The sequence below is a fragment of the Prenolepis imparis genome, unplaced genomic scaffold (genome assembly GCF_030444845.1).
Source record: "Prenolepis imparis isolate NDT839.2.m4 unplaced genomic scaffold, iyPreImpa1.0 SCAF_12, whole genome shotgun sequence".
NCBI classification, from domain to species: domain Eukaryota; kingdom Metazoa; phylum Arthropoda; class Insecta; order Hymenoptera; family Formicidae; genus Prenolepis; species Prenolepis imparis.
In genome coordinates, this window is record NW_028141170.1 from 1,146,280 (window position 1) to 1,167,708 (window position 21,429).

Genomic DNA, 21,429 nt, shown 5'->3' on the forward strand with positions numbered 1-21,429 from the left:
GATGTTCCGCGAGTCTCGTTCGATTTTGTCGGTCGATGACATTCGGGAATGACATCTCCTTTGACATTGTTAGAACGGAAAATATAGTCAGCTGATTCCACACAGATATTCATTTTCGACTTGTCGATTTTTCTGGTCATATATTTTTTGCCCATTTGCAAACTTAAATTTTTAGAATTTAATTGAGAAAATATTGACTTTCCCGAGTCCATCGAATGTGAAATATTAACTAATAGACTATAGTATAATGGATCACCCTGTATATCGCGCAAACTCTTGCCAAAGTGATCTGCATTCAAATCGACGTTATAAAATTGAATTCATCGATCGCTCCGCTGAATATTGCGAATAGAATGGAGCGACGAGCTCTCATCGTCGACGAACGAATCTCTAAACTATAGAACGGCGATACAACGAGCGAGAAACAATTTTGGCTTTTATTTCCTGCGGTTCATCGGCGGTTTATCGCACGCCGCAAGTCCAATAATTGTTGACGACGCATCTACTACCCTTAACTTTTCGCTATATTTCGAGAAAAAGTCTAACTATCAGTTTTCTGGCATTATTTAAAAAGATACTTGCAGAACGAGCAGCTTTTAATAAAATTTTTTTTCATCGCTTTTTCTCAATTCACGCATTCAGATTAAATTAAAGTTGTATCGATAAATTTTAGAATGCTTATAAAAAAATAATTATAAGAGCTTCTGTTGACCTTGATAAATAGAAGGAAATATTTTCTAGGAAAGAATAAACTGCCAATTCAAACAATTATTGATATAAATTATTAACTTTTTGAGATAATTGTAAATCTATAATCTGCGATCGATCTGCGACTAATGCGATGTGACAGAAATGGGTTGCGCTGGCCCTCAAAAGGGCGTCATTTCCTCCCGGTTGTCCCGATTTCACAGTCGTATTATCGCGCTCATTTCCATTGCCATTTGGTAAAAGCTCATTTCGAGGGGAAGCTTTGTAGCCTATATACCGCTGACCGACTTTTCCTTCAATGGTTGCGTTGGATTTCGCGAGGGAGTAGAGAACAAGAGGATATCGTTTTTCATTGGCTTGCTCCTCTGCCTCGCGGCATTTTCATTAGATATCCTTCCTGATCCTCTCTTTCGCGAGTTGCGGCATTGTCGACGACAATGTTTTCGCAAAGTAACTGGAAAATCCCTCCCTCAGCCCCTTCGCTCGCGCGACTTTTGTGTCGATATCCATCGCGTCGTATCTTCATCTTCCACGTCGCCTTATCACGCTGAATTTCGAGTGCAATGATGACCGAGACGAAAGCAACGTCGGCCAAGATGTTTACGATCGCATTATTTTTATTTCTATGCGCGCACGATAAATAAACTGCAGGAGAAAATTGGAAATCTATTTAAAAAATACTAAGCGAAACCATATATGCTTAATAATGATGCATAATTATAGTACAGTCTAATATTAATATATGATATCAATATATATGATAATTTGGGAAAAGTATGCGTATGATACTTTTCTACGCAATATGATTCTATGAAAAGGTTTTTTGTTTAAATTTATCTTCTCATTGATCTACATTCCACTGTAATCTGATAGTCCAGTTCTTTAAAAACTATTTCCCAATAGCCATATAAACGAAAAGATTTGTAGCATTCAGTTCTTTATTAGAAGACAAAGCGTCGCTTGTTACCGATTGAAATCGAGGTTAAAGGCTAGGCTTTTCCTTGCGCGATGAATTTTACGCGTTAATGACTTTTTCTCTACCGTGAAGTTCCAAGAGACCAACGCAATGTGAACCCTTTGTGGGAGGGCTTTGAACCGTTAAAGATTTGTGAAAGGGACACAGATACGTTGCTAAGATATTTTATGTTAGAAGCGATAAAGAGAAATAATATTATATCACTCAATTATGGCGAAAAATTTTACAGAACTAATTAATTAAATTCTTTTTATATAATTATTTTATAATATATTTTTAATAATTTTTTAAAAAGAAGAATTTGCAGGAATTGTTACAATTCCGAATAAAGCTGCGATTTTACTTTTTATCAAGTAATAATATTAATTAAATAAATAATAAAATAATATTAATTATTATTTATTATTAAATAAGAATATTAATTAAATAAATAAAACCATGTAATGTTACAATGTTTTGCAACTACATCTCGACTCGAGAGAAAATATCTTTTACTTCTCTTTTTCTTTTTTTGTTTATGAGCGGAGCGAACTGGAGCGAACAGCTGACGCTACCGTCTTTTGGAATTACTTCGTTTCCCGTCTTGCGTGCAAAACTCGGTTCAGCTGATAGGAATATTTAAAAATGTACCAAGTATTTCATTTTTCATGTATATATATCGCATCATGAAATACGGGAGTTTGACACATCAAAAGGGGAAAAAAAGAAAAAAAAAAAAGGAATATTCCCAATACAAACTTGAACACTTTGTATGTTTCCTGCCGCGATTATCGTCGCGGAATAAGCGAAACGAAGAAAGTAACTTGTCGTGATGCTCCTGGGATACCACTCTTTACTCTTCTTCCTTTGCTTCTCCTCTTTTTCCCATCTTTTTGCGGCTTTGGTGAATCATTCGCTTCTCGGTTGCAGAGATTCTCAGCCTCTTTACTTTCTCATCCTCATCTGTAATTTTTTTTTCCTCCCTTTACGACCGCAACTGAGATATTGTACTTTTTTCTCTCTCCGCATCTTTTGTAACCAGTTTTTTTTTTTACAATTTGATTTCGTATTTTTCTATTTTGTCCGTAATCAGGATATATTGCGTTGTTCGACTATCAATAAAAATACGAGAAAAGATTCATAATTTCCGAAAATTGTGTCTGAATAATTTCGGAAAGTAGCAGATGTTATGACTGGACTAAAATTGATTTATTCGTTCGAGTAAAGATCTCTTTCCTCCTCTCGCGACTGATCTGAGTCATCGAAAGCGAACGGTGACGCATTAAGCTGCTAACAGTGACGAAATGTTGTTGCAATGCAAGTTGCATAATGTTGTGTCCGGTCGATGCAAACAATGCACTACCTGCATCAGTTGTGATTCAATGTCAAAAGTCTCGTAAATTTCACACATAAATTATTTCACAAATAATTTATATTGCTTTCTTAATGCAACAATTAAATTCTTTGCAATTAAATTATTTACAGATAATTCTCGTCGTATAAACAATTCAATAATCAAGAATTATATCTAAATTTGTAGAAAGCTAATGCAAATTTTATCAAAGCAATTACTCTCAATCTCGGTAGTACATCTTTCCCCTGGGATTTCGCTAATCATGTACTTGGAAATGAAATTTCTTGCGGTCTTCGCATGTCTCTCGCAAGAGTCGTTCACGTCTTGTAGAAGATTCAACCTACCGAGGGGCGATCACTGACCGTCCTCACTGAGTCGGCAATCTCACACACCCATCCACCCACTTTCCGCTTCGCGTGTGACGTCAGAGAGAGTCGCGGAGACGAAACCCGTCTTTGTTCCCACAAGCGTTTCGCGAACCGGTTTGCGGTTCCGCGTAGTATTCCCGGTCAGCTGGTCGGACCGTTTAATCGAGGAATTCTCCGCCTATTTTAAGGGCTCGGCGGTCATCCTCCACAGGACAGTGCCTCCAAACGGTCCCTTTCGAGAAGCGTTCATTCATCCTTACGTGACAGTCAGAGAACGACGTCCGTAAATTTTCGAGAAGCGTTCATTCAACTCTTATATGACGGCCAGAGAATAAACCAAACATCCGTAAATTAAGAATTTATCGGCTCGTGTGTGCGATAAGCGCGTTGGAATCCGCACTTACGTTAGTGTAGTTATCGCGGTTTATCTCGGCAGGATTTCCGCTTAAATAGATATAAATACCGCGCAGGACGAGCTAAAATTCATACTCGATTGAAAACGATGTGGATTTTCTAAATGTCGCTTATTTGCCGGACGAGAGTCTCTCGACGGGTAAAATGTTGCTAGGCTATTTAGATATTCTAATTAAGGATATAGGTATCGTCGTCTTATTCTTATCTTCGATGACTTTCTTGCGATTATAATTTTTTGATTCTTTCTGACCGGTTCGTGATACTCTCCGGAAAAGAATTTCGCGAGGTGTCGGCCGCAATTTCCGTCTGGCGGAAACTGTGAACGGAAGCGTGCGGATTCGGAAACGGAAGTCTTGTTGGTCTTCGACCAACAACACAACACTCGAGAGTCTTGATTTCCTGGAGTTTTCCTTCGTTATAGCTTATCCACAACAATGACATCGCATAACGGTTAATATCATGTATTCTGCGAATCGTCAAACGTATATTATACATATCTTATACATATATCGCATATTTATGTATTCTCTACGTCTCGTCCTTGTCTTCGACAACAATCGCGTATACATTAAGTGGAACGAGATATCTGCTATTTTCCGCGCGAGACCTCGAGCGTTCGCGCCTCTCCTCTCTCGCCTTCCCCCTCGCTTCGCGAATGGATCATATCTCGCGATATATACCGACGCGAAAGTGGAACTTTACGGAAGCAAGGTGCGTGAACACCCCGTACGCAGAGCGCGCGCACCTAATTCGTAGCTAGCGGAAGTGGCTACCTACGTGGATTTAATGGCGCGGCCTCGTAAGCAAAGTCCATCGCCACGTGCTCGGCTGCGTGAAAATTCGTTGAAGCCAGGCTGCCGTGACGAGGTTGTTCTTCACCATGAGGCACACATGCAACGTGTGTGACTAGATTGAAAAAAATGTTTTTCAAACATTCAATTTCTCTCGCACGCGTGACTCCGACAAATATAGCGCCGTGTCATCTGTAACTTATACTTTCTGCGCGCGAATTAATCACGATGAGGATTCGGACATATTTTTTTTTCTTGTTTCGGCTAGCGTTCGCGCAGGATATGATCTTCTTTGATCCACGCTGGCATTCGCGGTTATGAATAGACATTCTCCGTTGCAAGCTCTTATGCCCGATTTATCTCTCCGCAGTCGGGTCGAAAAAAAAAAATCGGAGTAACTGCCGAACATCTGTCGTCGAGTCAAGTGCTTCGAGAAGACGCGATCCAGGATCCGAGCGAGAAGAGTTTTCGAGGAGCTCATTTGCTAAGGCCGCCGTCGTCGTCGAGGCTGCTTCTATACGTATAATGGATACACGAGCGAGAGACCGGAGAGACTTTTATAAACATCGATTAAAAAATATCTCGAGATTTTTTTCTGAGAAACAGACGCGAGAGCACCGATTTAAATCCATTTGAATCACGAGTTAATCGTCGAACGCATAATTCAATCTCCCTTCTCCGCGCGAGCAATGTTTTTTATTTTTTATTAATGAATTTTCACGAAATATTTCCCTGCATGAAACTGTAATTCAAAGAGAGATTAAATATTTTATTTAAATCGTATACTTGAGATTTATTCGGGATAAATTGCTCGTGCTAGAAGAAGGAAGAACGAGCGCGTGGAGAGAAGAGTTGTCAGTACGATCTTCACGCATATTCTATGCATAAATCTTATAACTACGCAGCGAGACTTTCTAACGATGCGTTTTCCTTCGCGTGAGTTCCTGAATATAAGCCACGAGTTACGGAGGGCTCCCTCTTCCCCCCCGTCCCTTCGTCGAGATTTATCGGGACTGCCTTTTTAAGGCTTCCCTTTTCTTCATGGATGTGCTCTACTGCACCCAAGTGCATTCGCCGTGCTTTTAATGGGGCGAACGACGAGACACCGTCGAGGCGCGAAGCCGTTTCTTAATTCGCCAACATTTGTCTGGCAGCTCCCGGGGCTTCTTCTTCTCGCCCCGATTCGCGTAGCTCCTTATTCAGAGAGCTCTCGTCGAACGCTCGTTTTCTCGCTCTCGGCACGTACTCGATACTCGTTAATTGCAGTAGAAAACTGCAACTAAAGTCCGGAACTGGAAGTAACGAGCCGCGTTCGAGGGGTGTTAAAAATAGAAGCTGCAACGAGGGCTTTGTATAAAATAAGGACAAAAGCCGCATAAATGAAGAACAAAGAAATAACCTATTTTGGGAAAACCGAGAAATCCTCTCGGCACACCTAAGGCAATCGCCTCGAACGTTTACACGTATTTCTTTTACTTTCGCGTCCCCTATCTTTCTTTATCTTCTTTATCTTCAGCGTGCACCAATCGAAATGCGCGATGATTCATTTTTCCGATTGAAATTGTGGTTGTTAGTTACATATAGTATCCAACGCGATAATTCTCTTGGCCCTCGGGCCGAGACTGACTTTTTCCAGGGATAAGAGAGTGAAGGGGAGAGAAAAGGAGTCCCCTAGAGCCCTTCACTTGCAGTACACATATTACTCCTGGGAGTCGAGAGCCGCCTCTAGACTTTAATGGAACAAATGTTGCGAAACCACACCCTTCTCCATCTATTCCGAGGACTTCGATCACCGTTGCAACTTCGGCAACGATGGTTTCGCAAGAAATAGTCGAGTGTTTTTCGCGACCAAATCTTTATAACTCGACCTACGATAATTTAATCCGAAATTTTCTCATAAAGAAGGCACTCATTTAAATTCCTCGAAATTCTTTCAGTCGCGATAACGAGTTTTTGAAAGATTTGATCCCAAAACACATCATTACCCAACGAATTGATTACTCAATCACTTCGTTACGAATAAATTTTCTGGAATGCCCATAATAAAACGTCTCCCGCTTGTCATTAATGACTTTTCGCCGCGTGCGCTTGCCCTCCGCTGTAATCGCCGGAAGTCGGTTGATCCTCGCAATTTCTCGCTGATTGCGATAGAGGCAACCTTACCGCCCACGAATGAAACACATCACGGGGATGGTAACAATAAAAGAAAGAATAAAAAGCCAACAAAGGAGAAAGAATGGTCGCACCGCGGAGAAGAATCCAACGTGATCGACCCACGCGCAATTCGCGCGGCGTGGCGCCACAACGAGCGAGTCAAAATGACTGAATGAACGACGAGATGATTTAATTGCCCGAGTGTCAGAGTTCATCTCTCGTCGACGTCGTCGATTGTCGTCGTCTGATCAGTGCCTCTCATCCTCTCGTCCACCCACGCGGCGACACGAACCCGGGGGCCCCCCTAATCACAGGAAGTTCGCGGCTGACCCCCGCGATTAAATTCAATTAACGCAGAGAGAGAGAGAGAGAGAGAGAGTGAGTGAGTGACACGTTCGCGAGAATTTCTCGCATTTAATTGCTCGGCCGATTCGTAAGGATGTTATATTACGACATGCAGCGCGATTTCTCGTGAAACAGTCGCCGCGATCTCACGGAACGCAAACGACCGTAATTGGGATAATTCTACAATTATAATCGGATTAATGCAAAGTACAATCGCGAGAGATAATTGATACCCGCGCTGAATACAATATCGTTGCGAAATCGGTAATCGCGAGTCGATTGTCGAACAACTCGGCGGCTTCTTCCCTGCATGGAAACCCACCCACATGGCGCGTTCATGATCCGCGAAAGTATCGAGTTTTACGCGATAAACCAAACCGGCGTTGTAAACCACGGTGCATTGTAAACGCTCGCCGATGATGGAAACGACCGGGCGTTTGTTGGCACGTGGCGTAAACTCTCCGCGACTTTTAGTCCGCGTTTCCCAGTCGTGATTTACGATCCGCCGAGTTTTCAGCGCCGTCGAAAATTTCGCAGTACACCCGCGCGGGCCAGAATCGAGCGATATATAAACTCGACGGTGCGAAATCATCGCGTTAAATCCGCATTAAATCGCCTTTCATCCGAAGGCGTTTATTCGATCGCGATAACTAATGAGGTCGTAACTGACCGACGAGCTTCGACCCATTTGCCTTACAACTTTACAGTACTTAAATAATATGATAGAGTATAGAGTGAAGAGAACGAAGATTATTTTTAGTTATATTATTGACAAAATATTTGCGTGGAATATAAAAAATTAGATCGAATAAAAATTCGCGAAATAATACTTCAAACGCGTGTGTTTCGCTTTCATTCACGCGAATTTGCGAAAACAATCAGCGGATTCTAAAGCAGCAATTATCGCGAGGAAGAGAGCAGGAGGAGCGTTTCCTTACAGGAGCTTCTCTCTCGGTCGCTAATTTGCGTCTAATTTAACATCGACGGCATCCCGAGGCGATACTGATGATCGCGCTTTAACGAGCTTCTCCCACGCGACATTCCTGCCTTCCAGACATTGTCTCAATTCCAGCGGGGAGAAAATCATTCATCCTCTCCTCGCGTGTACGAAATTTATGGTTTCACCATAAATTTCACCATAACAAGCAATATGTAAAACTGAGCTGATAATATTCGAATCAAGTCGAAGCATATCCTACTCGAGTTCTAATCGAATTCATTCGCGAGCATCGTATCCCGCGGCATACAAAAGGAAGAAATCGCGTTCCGTTGGAAGGAGAACGGCAGAACGGGTGGGGTTTTCCGCTTCATCTGTCACGGTTGAGAGCCACGTCGACCTCTGGTGTAAACTCAGAAAGCACCGGGACGACGACGGCGATGGACGTGTCAACGAGAGCAACAACCGGAGCTGATGAATTAAAGACGTCGAGGTTATTGCCTTTAATCTTTTTTTTTTTCGATCAATTACATGTCTTTCTGCACAATTCAGTGTAATTCGCCGTCCTGGCGTTGCAAGGACTCTGGACTTGCCGAAGAAAAAAGCGAGACAATAAAGACCTCAGGATATACGCGTGTATATTTAATTATTGCTCCTTTATAGCGTGGGAATTTGCATGTGAATTGCTATATACTTTGGCGGAGTCTTGTAAGGATTTTTTTTTTTTTTTTCTATCGAAGGGGAGGATCGAATCTCCCCCCAGGAAGGAAACAGGAAGGAAGGTAACGCGGGGATCGCACGAGGGGAAACCGACGATGGTGCAACCGGTGGCTTCCCTTCGGGAGCAGATGGACCGTGAAACTTATCGTAGTAAGAGCATTACGCGATTAAAGAGCTCGGTTCCCATCGAGCCGTTCTTCGTAAAAGTATCGCATTGCGCGCAATATATCCATTTTACATTTCTTAATTATCTCATTTAATCGAAGAGATTATTTTCGATATAAATTTTCGAGAAATCGTGCGTGCGAAAATTAATTCGGGCGAACGCCGACGAGAGATTCGTTCGATTTTGTGCCCGTCCGTTTTCAGTTTTCGGTCCGGCGAGCTTAAAATCACTCGAAGCTTTTAATACAGAGAGCCGCGCGTAGGTATATATGTATATAGTGTGTGCAGAGCTTGCATATCGCTATCAACTCCCCCTTCCCCCCTTGACAACAGCCAGTCTGGCTGTGTCGGCGACGAGATCGATAGAGCTTCTATTGCGATATCAACGCGCAAACCCCATGGGCGAGTATGGTGGCGACAGCAGCCAGGATGGTGGGGGAGAGTCCTGCGTCGCCGAGTGCCACCCCCTCGCTTTTATGGAAATTCTATACATATATATATATATATATATATATATAAAAAGAAACGCGCGCGTAGCAACCGTTCAACTCCCTGATTCATGCCAGACGACTAACGATTTCACTCTGCAACTTCGCATTCCTTCGTCATCGACGTATGCCTTTATTAAATTTACTTTTATCTCGATAAATGTATATATTATTCCCTCCGATTGTTTTATTAGACTTAATTTAATTCTGCTAAATTATTTAACCACGTCGGCAAATAAATCATAATTCTACCCGGTGATTAATGTTGCGCAACGGCGCGTAACCCTGTAATACTTGACACGCTGTTTTCGAGCTACCCCTGATCGAGTAAAAACTCTCTACGTAAGCGATCAAGTATGCTAATGTCCCGTGAAAATCACCGGGGCATGAAACTCCGCTTTCGGGATACGCATAATAAATCTTGCCGTTCATTCAGCTTTTCCCATCGAAAGTTCGCCTGGCGTGCGTCTCTTTAGCGAAAATACATAGAAAATACAGATCGTTCTTCCGCGCTGTCAACGAATACGTATACATACGCACGCACAAGCGTAGAGCAGATACGGCTTCCTCAGGATCATCGATCGGTTTTCAGGACGCGAGCGGGAGGGTGGCGGAATTCAAAAAGCTGTAGGGTCCTTTTGTGTCATCCCCTCCGTCCTAGTCCTTTTTTAGGCTCGTTCTTTTGGTCGACGAGAGGGCCTACGCCAATGCCGATGCTGGCTGGCTGGCTGGCTTCGTCGGGCCAGGTGGTGCGCAACCGTTGCTACGGCATGCATCGCCATCCCCAAAGCCGTGTGTTCCGCTCTTGCGAGCAGCTGCAGCTGTGACATATACAGCGCCGCGTATTTGAATGCGAGTGCGCGCGCGCGTTCACATATATTGCGTGTGTCCCTCCTTGGCCGGCTAAGGGTCGCGCGCGAAAACTCTCGTTTTAATGCTTGAGAAATACGCATTTATTATTTTCGCTGTCGGAGAGAGATGCGTATCGAGTATACTTAATAGCCTTCAACGCCAAGGAGTTCATTTTTAATTGGCCGGCTGTGGCGTCACGCTTTATGTCATTTCTCGGTAATTGATTAATATTTTTAATTGCGTAAGAAGACGAAAGACACGAATTGAGAATAATGAAGAGAATAATCCCTAATTTAAATTTTAATTCAAGAATTAAAGAATAAATTTGACAATTTTCAGAATTATGCAATAATTTTGAATTATACTGCAAGTTAATTGATTATTAGTTATTCGGGGTTAATTCGTATAAATTCGTGGTTTTACGAGAATCCAATATCAATCTCAACAGGAAACTTCTTATTTGTCCGTTTCCATTTCCGTCGATATCGACAGATAAGGCCACGCCTTATCACGGTATCCACAAGCTGAGATCCTGCAGATATACAGTTCGCCTTTCCGTTCGAATGCTCGGCTGCCACGCACAGCTTGCCGAAGCGCCTTGCCTGTGTGCGTGTATCGACAGACCGGCATACAAACACACATAATGACAGCAGGGAGTTGGTTGGGGCAGCAAGCAACATAGCAGATGGGGAGTTTGCTTCTGCAAGCCAGTCGTTGTAGCGGCGTGGTTCAAGCTGCCCGCCTTTTCCCGGCAACTCCCGCTTGTAAATCCGCTCGTTTTCTATTCCTCGCCTTTCTCTTTTTCCTACGTCATTTTTCTTCCGATCCGGAAAATCGGGAGGGTGAGATCCAGAAGACAATGTGACCGCGCGCGTGCCATCTTTCCACCCTTCAACAATCTTCCTTCACCCTCCTTCCCTTCATCGGATCTGAAATAGTGTTGAAGATCCCTAAGCGATGAGAATCGATCGATCGTCTAGCTGTTTGCAATCTAGTGAGTACTCGTCGAATCGTTTTGTCTCGAGCTTGTGTTAAATAAATTTCATATTTTTATTATCATCTCTATGCTATTAAAAAATCACTGAATAATAATCAAAAGAAAGAAAAAAAAATATATATATATATGTATGTATGTATTTGACATATAATTTTATTTCTTTAATGTTCTATGATCTAGTTTGTCGCGTTTTTTGCATATTTAGTTTATCATTCTTTATAATATTACGAAGAAAAGAAATCATCTTCAACAATTAATTTGCCAGATCTATTCCTGCTCCGATATATCCTAAAAAGTGACTGGTTTCAAAGACACTGAAAAATTTACATTTTTCTATCTGTTTTCGCGTAAAAAAATACGTTTCTTACTAAAGAAAAGCTAGTGTTTTATTATTTTCATCGTCGCATTCTAAGATTGGAAATGTCTTTATCTTGTTCTAACAATAAGATCGAGATATCTTTGTCTTGTCAACGGGCGAGACGGCCATTGACAGTCAATAGGGCCACCAGAGTGGCACGATTACGTCTCTCGGCACACGTTCACGGTGAGTATAAAAACGCATTCGTTCTCCTTCGCATCTTCCCTTCCATTAACTGCAGTCTCCCTCTCTCTAAACTCCCCCGCTAAGAATCAGCTGCTGCTGCTGCACGCTACCGAAACGCTTCACACAATGCCATGTCTTAAACATCTCCACTCCTAGATTTATATATGACAAATATTCAACTACATTAATTAAATATATAATAAAAATAGAATTTTTTGAAAGAAAAAAATTAATATCGAAATTCAGAAAATTAATTAAGAAAACATTGAAGAAATATTAATTGTTATTTAATTTACGATATTAATCAGCTGTAATTATTGAAATATTATACATATATTAAAATATATTGAAAATAATTAGGAAAACAATTGAAGAAATATTAATTGTGATTTAATTTATGATATTAAACAATTGTAATTATTCAAATATTATTACAGACAGAAATGGCTATCGTGTGACTAACGTAAAATACCTATATTTATCATAACAAAATTCTTTGAAATTATTAAAAGGCTTACGTAAATACCGGTTATCTCTAACCGTTGCGTTTCTACTCTATTATTCCACTTGAACGAACGCTTCCTTAGCCGGTTTGTGCTTGGAATTAGCGCACAGGGCACGAACTCTTAACGACGAGCCCGGACACGCGTTTCTTTGTCGCAGAAGGAAGTCGACATTTCATTAACGCGACCCGCGTGAGTCATCGCGATGTTGCGGACACTTTGCGAGGCACGTACGTATATATACGATGATTTAATCGGAGTTTCTTCACTCTTTTTCGTCGGGTTTTATTAGGGACCAGGCGCGCAAGAAACCTGATTTCAACTCTGCGTAAAATCGCAACCGATGATCGCGACCTCAACTACAAACTGCCACGGGGCTTCTCGTCGTTGTTTTTATTTGTGGAATTTCACCTCACATATACGATAGAAGAGCGAATATGCCTGAAACCGTTATGCGCAATTGCACCGCGCGCGAGATACCATATATTCCTGCGGATTTTCCGTATCTAATTATTAAACGCGAGCACGCTACGAAGCAGCAGCAACCCTGAATTATTCAATGTACTTGTTTCTTTACTTTCGTCGTTCATCGTGATTACCAACGTTATCCTGCGCGCAGTCCGATCGCTCAACCGTACTTAGCTTATTAACCAGAGTTGCCGTGCTATACTAGATTCATGTTACATTCAAATTGAATCTCTCTTCCTAATTAATCACTGCAGCTGACTATCGAATATATTGGATAAAATACTCATTTTTCATTTATTTGCTATTCCTTTTTAGCTTCTTCGTATTCGATTTAGATTATTCTATAATATATATATATATATACATTGTATATAGGAGCTGAATATTTTAATTATAATATATATACAATATATAATTTAAATACACACACATATAATTAATATATATAAAAAAGGTCTAGTCTTTCTTTCTTTCTTCACGAAAAGTTGCATCATTATTTGCCGATCGAAAGATCAATAAGTGGCAGCTCAACCCCCGCGATTCGTCGCGCAAAACAAACCGAGTGTGGCTGAAACCATTAATCCCGTGTCCACAAGGGTATACGACACGAAATATGGAGAGAACGAGGGGCTGGTTGCCTCTGTTTTCTACACCCCCGCAAAGTCGCGGCGATCCTATACGTGCGAAACGTGACAGATGCGAGAGCCACATTCCCCGTCCTTCAATTTCGAGGGGGTATACGAAGGGTGCGGTATATCTTGTGGCCACCCTCTCGTTTAACTTCGTTAATCCGATTGTTCCTCAACGGGCCGTGGTGGTCGCGTTAAAAGCGCCGCGATGGGAATATACACTTGTCGTCGTGGGGTTTCGCGTGCAACCCTCAAAAGCTTGTAGCTTAAGGAGCTTAGATATTCCAGGAAGGCACACTTTGTCTCTCTCATCTCGATATCGCGAATATCTCTTAAATGTCATCGATACGCTTCTGTAAAATTCTCTTTATACGGCGCACGGGCGAACCAAAGCAAGAATGAATCACACTTTGTTGGGTCGTCGCCATTAGTAGCTAAGTAGTCGAAAATTAATCGTACCGGGAAGAGAGGTCCGGGCATTCGGAGGTCCGTGAATCCTCGTAAGTCGTCAAAAAGAGGGTCAACAAAGGCTACGCGCCGAGAGGGACATGGAGAAAGAGCTTGGATAAAGATCTCCTTCCTCCATCAAGCGCGTCCTCCAACAACGTCGCATACCTGTGTACGTTTCTTCCTCGAAGCTCGATCTCTATTCCGTCCGTATAGCACGAGCCTAACTCGAGTTGGTCGTTTTACGAGGAACATACATTCTTTCGTCGTTTTATTACGACAGCGGCACCAAAAGGACTCCTCGTATAATTATGAAGGAATCTTATGAAATTCTCCAATAACTTGTTGATTCCGACACGATTGCTATCGCACCGTATTACACATTGCATATGCCTATCAATTTAATTCGCGCGAATGTAACATCATCGCGATCTCTCTTGTCGTCGCGATATCTACACGATCTTAATCTTTATCCCTCGCAGCGCGAATCACGCGTCGCAATTCGAAGCAATTATAGGAGGAGAGAGAGAGAGAGAGAGAGAGACAGAGAGTTCGACGACCCTCCGTTACTCATCCGCTTCTATCGTCATTCCGAATCGCGTGTGCGGATAGTAGCTTAATACCGATTGTTTACCGCGTGTCCCGCGCGGGTGCATCACGTGCACGCGAGATGTTTTCCATAATTACGTTAACGCGCGCCTCTCAGAGCTACCTTAGCCGTAGACGGTTCTTCGTGTACTCTCTTCTGCCTCGCCTGTATCTCTCGATCGTTCTTGCCTTGAGCTGTGTACGCGTTATTATTATTTCAGCATGACGAGAGACTCGCACATTGCCACCTTATGTAATGCGCATAATGGTGGAAGGCAAAACAGAAAGAATGACAGAGAAAGGAGAGAGAAAAAAAGACAAAGAAAGAAAGAAAGAAAGAGAAAAAAGAGAGAGGAAAACTCTGGCTACCCAGGAGAAAGGGCGAGCAGCAGAGCTCTCCTCCGCGGAGAAGGAGAGAGGGAGATCTCGACTCCTAAGACTCTAGGTAGCTCAGCAAAGATCACGGCATCGGGCGTGGGAACAAGGCCCCTCCTGCTACACAAGGCCTAGCCTGCGTTTTGTATAGACATGTGCGAGTGAATGCGCTCACGCGCGCGCAGAGAAAATTACCACCGACTTCCTCGGCGTGCTGCTTAACAGTACCTCGAGTGCCTTATCGGAGCGGTCCGTAACCCCTCGTTCAAAGTCGTTCTTACGTAGGCGCACGCGACTCTCGCAGCCTGTTGCGCGTCTCACCTGCTATTTTATTTCCGTAGATTCGTCTAAGGTCGCGTGCCAGAGAGATTTGGTCTTAACCTGACCTGACCTGACCTCGATATCATTCAATTCGCAACAGGTTGTTGGATAAAGTAATTAATTAACGGAATTATTAATTATATATTTTATTGTCACGCATGTTTATATGTCGTTAATTAATGGAAAGAAGATATTGGTATTCAGGATCTTTTTTAGACTACCGCTCTTTGTTTATTTCCTACTGTTACTTATTCGATTAAGATCCCGAGTTGTTCTGCGTCACGGCTCGTCGAACTTGAACGAAGCTGCAACAACACGCCAGGATGCGTCGATTATGGCGGCTTATCAGACTACAGGGCATGTCCATCTTTTTTCCTACGCGGCTGATAGCAGCCGATGCAAAAATAGATTCGATGATTGCAGTCAATGAGCCGCGGGGGAGGACGAAGCTCGGTCAAGGCTTCGTTTATTTACATTATGCAAAGTGCATCGCGTTCACATCGCCGCCGAGACGACCGGTGCATGTTCTCGCAAAGACGTCTGATTTCCCGCAAAGGTCCCAAGCATGGATTACTTTCACTTCGACAATAGTCGCGAATCAATTGCAATTATTTCAATAACGTCGCGAGCGCGTTAAATAATTTCTCAAATGTCACAGATTTTATTCAAATAAAATGGGGAGCGTTATTTATGTATTTTAATATATTTAAAAGGAAAATATTATAAAAAGCAGTGATCTTTCCGACAAACTTGGATCTCTCGTTCGAAGAAAGTTCGTAAATTTGTCATTAACTCTACAATTTGCTATGATTATATGGACAGCATGTCTATGAAGTGTCTTTCTCTAAACTATGATAAGCAAGAGGCCGCAAGATACCCGCGTGTCACCGTTTTATTTTCTTGCGCTACATCTCGCAACATCTGTTACTTCGCTCCCGGCGAAGTCATAGTCGAGTTCGAAACGAGATTTTAATTAAACTCGGTCCCGAAGAGACGCCGCGACGCAGCATCGCCGCGGCTCATCAGAGACGCGCCGCGAGAGATTCGCCGCGTTGCAGTCTACGAGTGCACTTCCGCGCAAATGTGTGTCACGGGTTTCCCACGAGATGCACCGGCGAATGGCAGGCATAGGCGCGGGCATAGACCAATTACTACTACCTAGGAGATTTCGCATTGACTCGCGCGATTTGCGTGGAGAGCCGATCGATCGTCCTGGAAAAGAATGCGTCGCATTTAATGACGGTCACGACGATGAATCGGCGTCCGAGAGCCAGGGGATTATTCAGCGAATTACCGATGTTCGCATAACTGTTCAGGCAATACGTCATATCGCGGTCGCGATTTTAATCCTCCACTCTGAATAGTCCATGTCAAGTCCTTGAATACGTGACCTTCCGATGACAATGTATAAAAGCTCAAAAATATATATATATATGTATAGCAAAAAACGCGATATTTAGATTGATAGCTCTCTCAAAGATTAACGGAAATATTATAAAAAAAAATTGTAAAAGTCTAATGTTGCATCCAAGAATTAAAATTGTTGCCAAGAAACACCATTTCACAAAGATAGACCGGCCAAGTTCAGCTCTCTGTCTCCGCGAGGCCTTCTTCGCCTTCGCAGGCTCGGTGTTAGGTACAGACAGTGGCGAATAAGTGGCCGATCGCGAGGGGTAAATGGTAAATGGAGTCATGGTTTGCACCGTCGGGACCAACAAGAACGCCGACGAGAGAGATGCAACGGTATACATCATAACATTCCCACGGTGCGGATCTGGCCGGGCGTCTCTATCGACCGAGATGCGTCTTCAAGAATCAGTCTTGCGTGACTAATCGTGGCTAAACAACGACGCGTACAATCCGCGAGAATGTACTTTCGGTGATGCGCGATGCGCTTCGTTTGCTCTTTCCCGTATACTTGAAAATCACGGTCATGTTTCAGCCGTCGCGCCTTTGAAATCTGTTATTCAATTTTGTTTAGTCTGAATGCGATTGCAATCTTGCGGATATCATAATTTTCGAAGCGTAATATTTAAAAAAATTAATTCAGAGCAATTAACTAATGCTGATATACTGATTACTAACAATATACATATTTTAACTGTGTTACATGTTAATTATTAGATTTATTTTCTTTCTTATCGAAAATTTTTAAGATCACAGTTATTCTATTTAAAATTAATTATTTTCAATATCAATAAAAAAATAAAATAGATATCTGTTTCAATTAAATAATTAATTAATGTCATCAACTTAAAATACATTAATGAAGAACGTGTATTCTCTCGTAATACATTCTTTTGTTATTCCGTGAGATATACGAAGAAGAAATTAATTTGCTACTTATAAAAATAAACAGATAATTATTTATTTATTATATTATAATTAAGTCTCAGAAAATTGATATCTCGTTTTCAGAATTAATATTTGTTATCTGATCGGCAGAGATTGCCGTATAGGTATACTAATAACATTTCCGAATAACACATTCATTATCATTGGATTTATCCCAATATCTCCATAATGGCGTAATAAAATATAAGGATAAGTTATTAATCTGTAAGCATAGAGATTAATACCACGAGTTCCTGGAACTTTAGCTAGGTAATTTCGTATGATGATTTCACAATGGCGCCTCGTCGCGCGCAGGCGATACTTTCGGGTGACTGGTCGAAAAAAATATACCGCGGAAGAGACACGAGTCGAAAAAAAAAAGAAAAGTCAACCGGGAATCGGACGATGACGTTTGCGTGGTAAACACGCGCGTCGTGACCTCGGCGTCGAAATACGACGCTTTTATTATAAGTCCTCGCGTAAGATCCTGGAAATCCGTGCATTTACACTTTTTGCATCGCGTTGCACCGCACCGTAACGGTTCCGCGTTTGCGAGGAAAGGGGGGAGGAAAAAATCGCGACCGCCTTCTCGACGAGAGGGAATTAGAAATTACAATTAGCGGCGGTTTCCTAATACGCGAGCCTTAGAGCGGGAGCGTGAGAAATCGAACGGTCCCGCGATTTTTACCGGTATGTATGTACGTGTCGCGATTATTATTCCATCGATCTCGACGGTATTCGATTAATCATCGGGGATTAGTTATCCGCGGCGTTGATTTCTAATACTTCGTAATACAACTGAATGAAGCCCTCGTGAATGGGCTGCGGATGTAAATGTAATACTTTGCTAAAAACGCGCTTTACGAACAAACGATCGTAATAAGAGACTTAATTTTTAACGGCCTATTAATTACCGGCAGAATATTAATCAGGATCGCCCTTTAAGAGCTTCTTTTTTATTTATTGTTTATTCTTCTAATTTAAGATTTCCGACAGGATACATTTCTTTGTTGTGATTAACTTTACTGTACTGTTACTAATCCATGGGTATGTTGAACCTGTTTTTTTTTTTTTTTTTTTTTTCTTTTTCCCCAGGCGTATACAAATACAGAGGAAGCACGCAAAGTGCTGATGACCAGAGTCATCAAGGTGTAAATCGACACCTTCCTCTCGCCCGTGCATTGTTATAACGGTGGTTTTTCGGGTCACATCCGTTTTGCGGAGAAAGCGGATCGGGCGTACTTGACGTTTCCCGCGCGGGCCGCTTCCGGTACGAAACGTGCGGTTTCCGGCGCGCATACAATAATCGGCTACGCGCCTCGACATATCGATACTCGTCAGTAAGAACGAGGCTCTCGCGGGCGCCGGTCGGATCGACGCGGCACTCCCGATTTACTTTCAAATCGGCACAAAGACTCGCCAAGTGTTCCGCGCACCGACGTCTCTTTCGCAAATTAGTTATTCATTCCTCCAAAATTCACTATATATATTTATATAATTATCAATTTGCTAATAAATAATATCGTGACTTGGGAGTGATAAATCAAAGTGCGCGTGTTCGTAAATGACAGAAGCGATGGAAAGCGACGGTGGTGGTCTAATATTTACAAAGTTCCGCGGGTGAATTTTAAAAACAGCTGATTATATATCTCTCTCTGGACGATTCTTGCGAGGTTCTACCTTTACGTACCTTGATGTACCAACTCGCAGACGCGTCCGTCTTCGCCTGAAGATATTATATACGGAGTATATCCCCGCATTCCGGATCGACGAGCCGGCATTATTATGAAATACCGGAGTGGAAACGCTCGAGCTGCCCCGACGAGAGGTGCGCTTTTGTATCCGAGAGTTTCCTCGCTCGAATCTCTCTCTCCCTCTTTTTTCCCCCGCGTTGTTGGAGCAGAACTCTCCTTTGTTCCTCATCCGCGAAGTGGTTATTCGCCTCGAGTGAATTTCCCGACCGAGAGAGAACGTTAGAACGCGGTCGATGGCCTATTTCTTGCGGCAACGTTACTTTGATTCCCTCGCGAAAAAGAGAAATCAAGCGGGGCGATTCGCGACGACGCCTACGTAAACGATCGGTCCAACGATTGAAACAATTCCTTGTCGAACGCGCAAAAGTATATAACTCCTTCGTAAGTTCTTCGAGTTTTTGAGGAATATCCGGGAAGAGGAAGTCGCAAGGTTAATATTTTTCTCAAACTTCTCGCACTATCGCGTGGCCTTGGATAGATAAATATAAATATGCATATTATGCACAGCCACATTCCAGCGACGTTAGTTTTACAAATTATGAAACAACGCACTTGCGAAACGAGTAAATTGAAACTCCAAGTGTATATATACGCGCACTCATACTCGGATAGATCTGCCGAGAATAATAGATGGCTACAATCTCTTATGAATATCCCGCGAATATAAAGTACCGTTATTTAATGATCGACGCTTTCTGTTGCAGCGCCCAGATCCTCGAACGCGGGTACCAACAACCTGCCGCCGTTGACGTTTCACCACGTCCACGGTGACAACATCAGGCTGTGCAATGGCGGCACGATCGCCCGGAGGCACGAAAGCTTTTGCAAGGGTGTCACCTTTAGCGCCAGACCCGTGCGAGTGGGCGAGAAGGTGAGTAACTCTTAAATCCGTAATTAAATCGCTAATTGTGGGAAACTGACTATCTCGTTCCGCTCGAGAAACCGCCGATAGCATTTCTCGAATATAATTAGAACGGACTATTGCCAGCAATTATGAACGGGGAGGGGAGGGGTCATTTTTATCACGCGAATCGTTGTTTTGCATATCGTTCCATGTTAGAATTACGAGCTCCCTTATCGTGAGTTATTATTAGTATATATCTGTTGTTTGCAGTGTTAGATTACACGAGTGTGATTCGTATAGCCGTGCTAAACAGTGGTTTAAACTAAACGAGTCTCTCGATGATGTTAGCCGACCTTCCGTGGACCCTAATATAAATATACGGAAGACCGGTCGCTAATAGAACGTGTGGGCGCCACGTTAGGCGTATTTTCGGTTTTGGTTACGACGGATCGAAGCTAATCAGGCGCGGGCGCGATGTAAAATTATAATAATGTGGGCCGTCATTCGAAACAATCAATTCCCGAAGATACCTCGGATAAAACTCCATTTTAGGATCGCTCGATCGCTCGTCTTTAAAAAATTTCGTCACATAATTTCCTTCTCTCTTTCTTTCTCTAACAAATTAACGCACGATTAAGCTACATGTTTGTCTTTTTGTGGAACAACGCAGGTCTGCGTGAAGTTTCTGGAGATCTCCGACAATTGGAGCGGCGTGATTCGCTTCGGCTTCACCAGCAACGACCCAATCAACCTACGGAGCGGTCTGCCGAGGTACGCGTGTCCAGATTTGACGAACAAGCCCGGTTACTGGGCTAAGGCTCTCGCCGAACGGTTCGCCGAGAGGGACACGGTGCTCTTCTATTACGTCACGTCAGCCGGCGACGTGCACTTTGGCGTCAACGGCGAGGAGAAGGGCCTCTTCTTCAGCGGCGTCGAGACCCGTGGTCCCCTATGGGCGATCATCGACGTTTACGGCAACAGCACGGCGATCGAGTTCGTCGACCCGAATCGTCAACACTTCAACAACATCCGCAGGGGCGCCGAGCACAGCAACGAGGACAATGCGCAGCACAGCAGGCACTCGGCCATGGACGACGCCAGCAATGCCGGTAGAGACGTCGAAAGGATAATCGTGCCGTCTATGCAGAGCATGTCGATTCATCACGAACCCGACGTCGAGCTACCCGGACTAAGGTTTCAACCCCCCGGCGTCATCTTCACTCCTTTGCCCTTCCACTCGTGAGTATCGATCGCGCTAGGTCATCTATTACGCGTCTCTCATTCGCATATCATCTAGGTCTAGTCTACGTAAGCTAACGTGACGCTATCTTGGAAAAGGTTCTTGCACTCGCTAGCCTTAGTTCGTCTACCTTT

At 43.0% G+C, this 21,429-nt stretch overlaps 2 protein-coding genes across 7 annotated transcripts in view; one reads left to right on the forward strand and one right to left on the reverse strand.

The window, feature by feature from the left end:
- The window catches only part of Neur (E3 ubiquitin-protein ligase neur), a 54,408-nt gene that overhangs the window by 28,509 nt on the left and 4,470 nt on the right, over nucleotides 1–21,429 (forward strand). For 4 of the 6 annotated variants that reach the window (XM_083051687.1, XM_083051685.1, XM_083051689.1 and 1 more), the window contains exons 2-3: nucleotides 19,916–20,082; nucleotides 20,726–21,294. In XM_083051687.1, coding sequence (XP_082907813.1) covers nucleotides 19,916–20,082; nucleotides 20,726–21,294 — 736 coding nt within the window. Of the gene's footprint in view, nucleotides 1–11,400; nucleotides 11,793–18,822; nucleotides 19,286–19,915; nucleotides 20,083–20,725; nucleotides 21,295–21,429 lie in introns of those variants that run through there. The other 2 variants (XM_083051686.1, XM_083051688.1) reach the window with 2 other exon arrangements.
- On the reverse strand, nucleotides 9,404–11,156 carry LOC145943570 (uncharacterized; the record flags this gene model as incomplete). Its single annotated transcript, XM_083051166.1, is given in 4 exon segments — nucleotides 9,404–10,260; nucleotides 10,834–10,911; nucleotides 10,913–10,958; nucleotides 10,960–11,156. Coding segments are annotated over 4 exon segments (483 nt in total), but the record flags the coding sequence as incomplete, so codon positions are not given.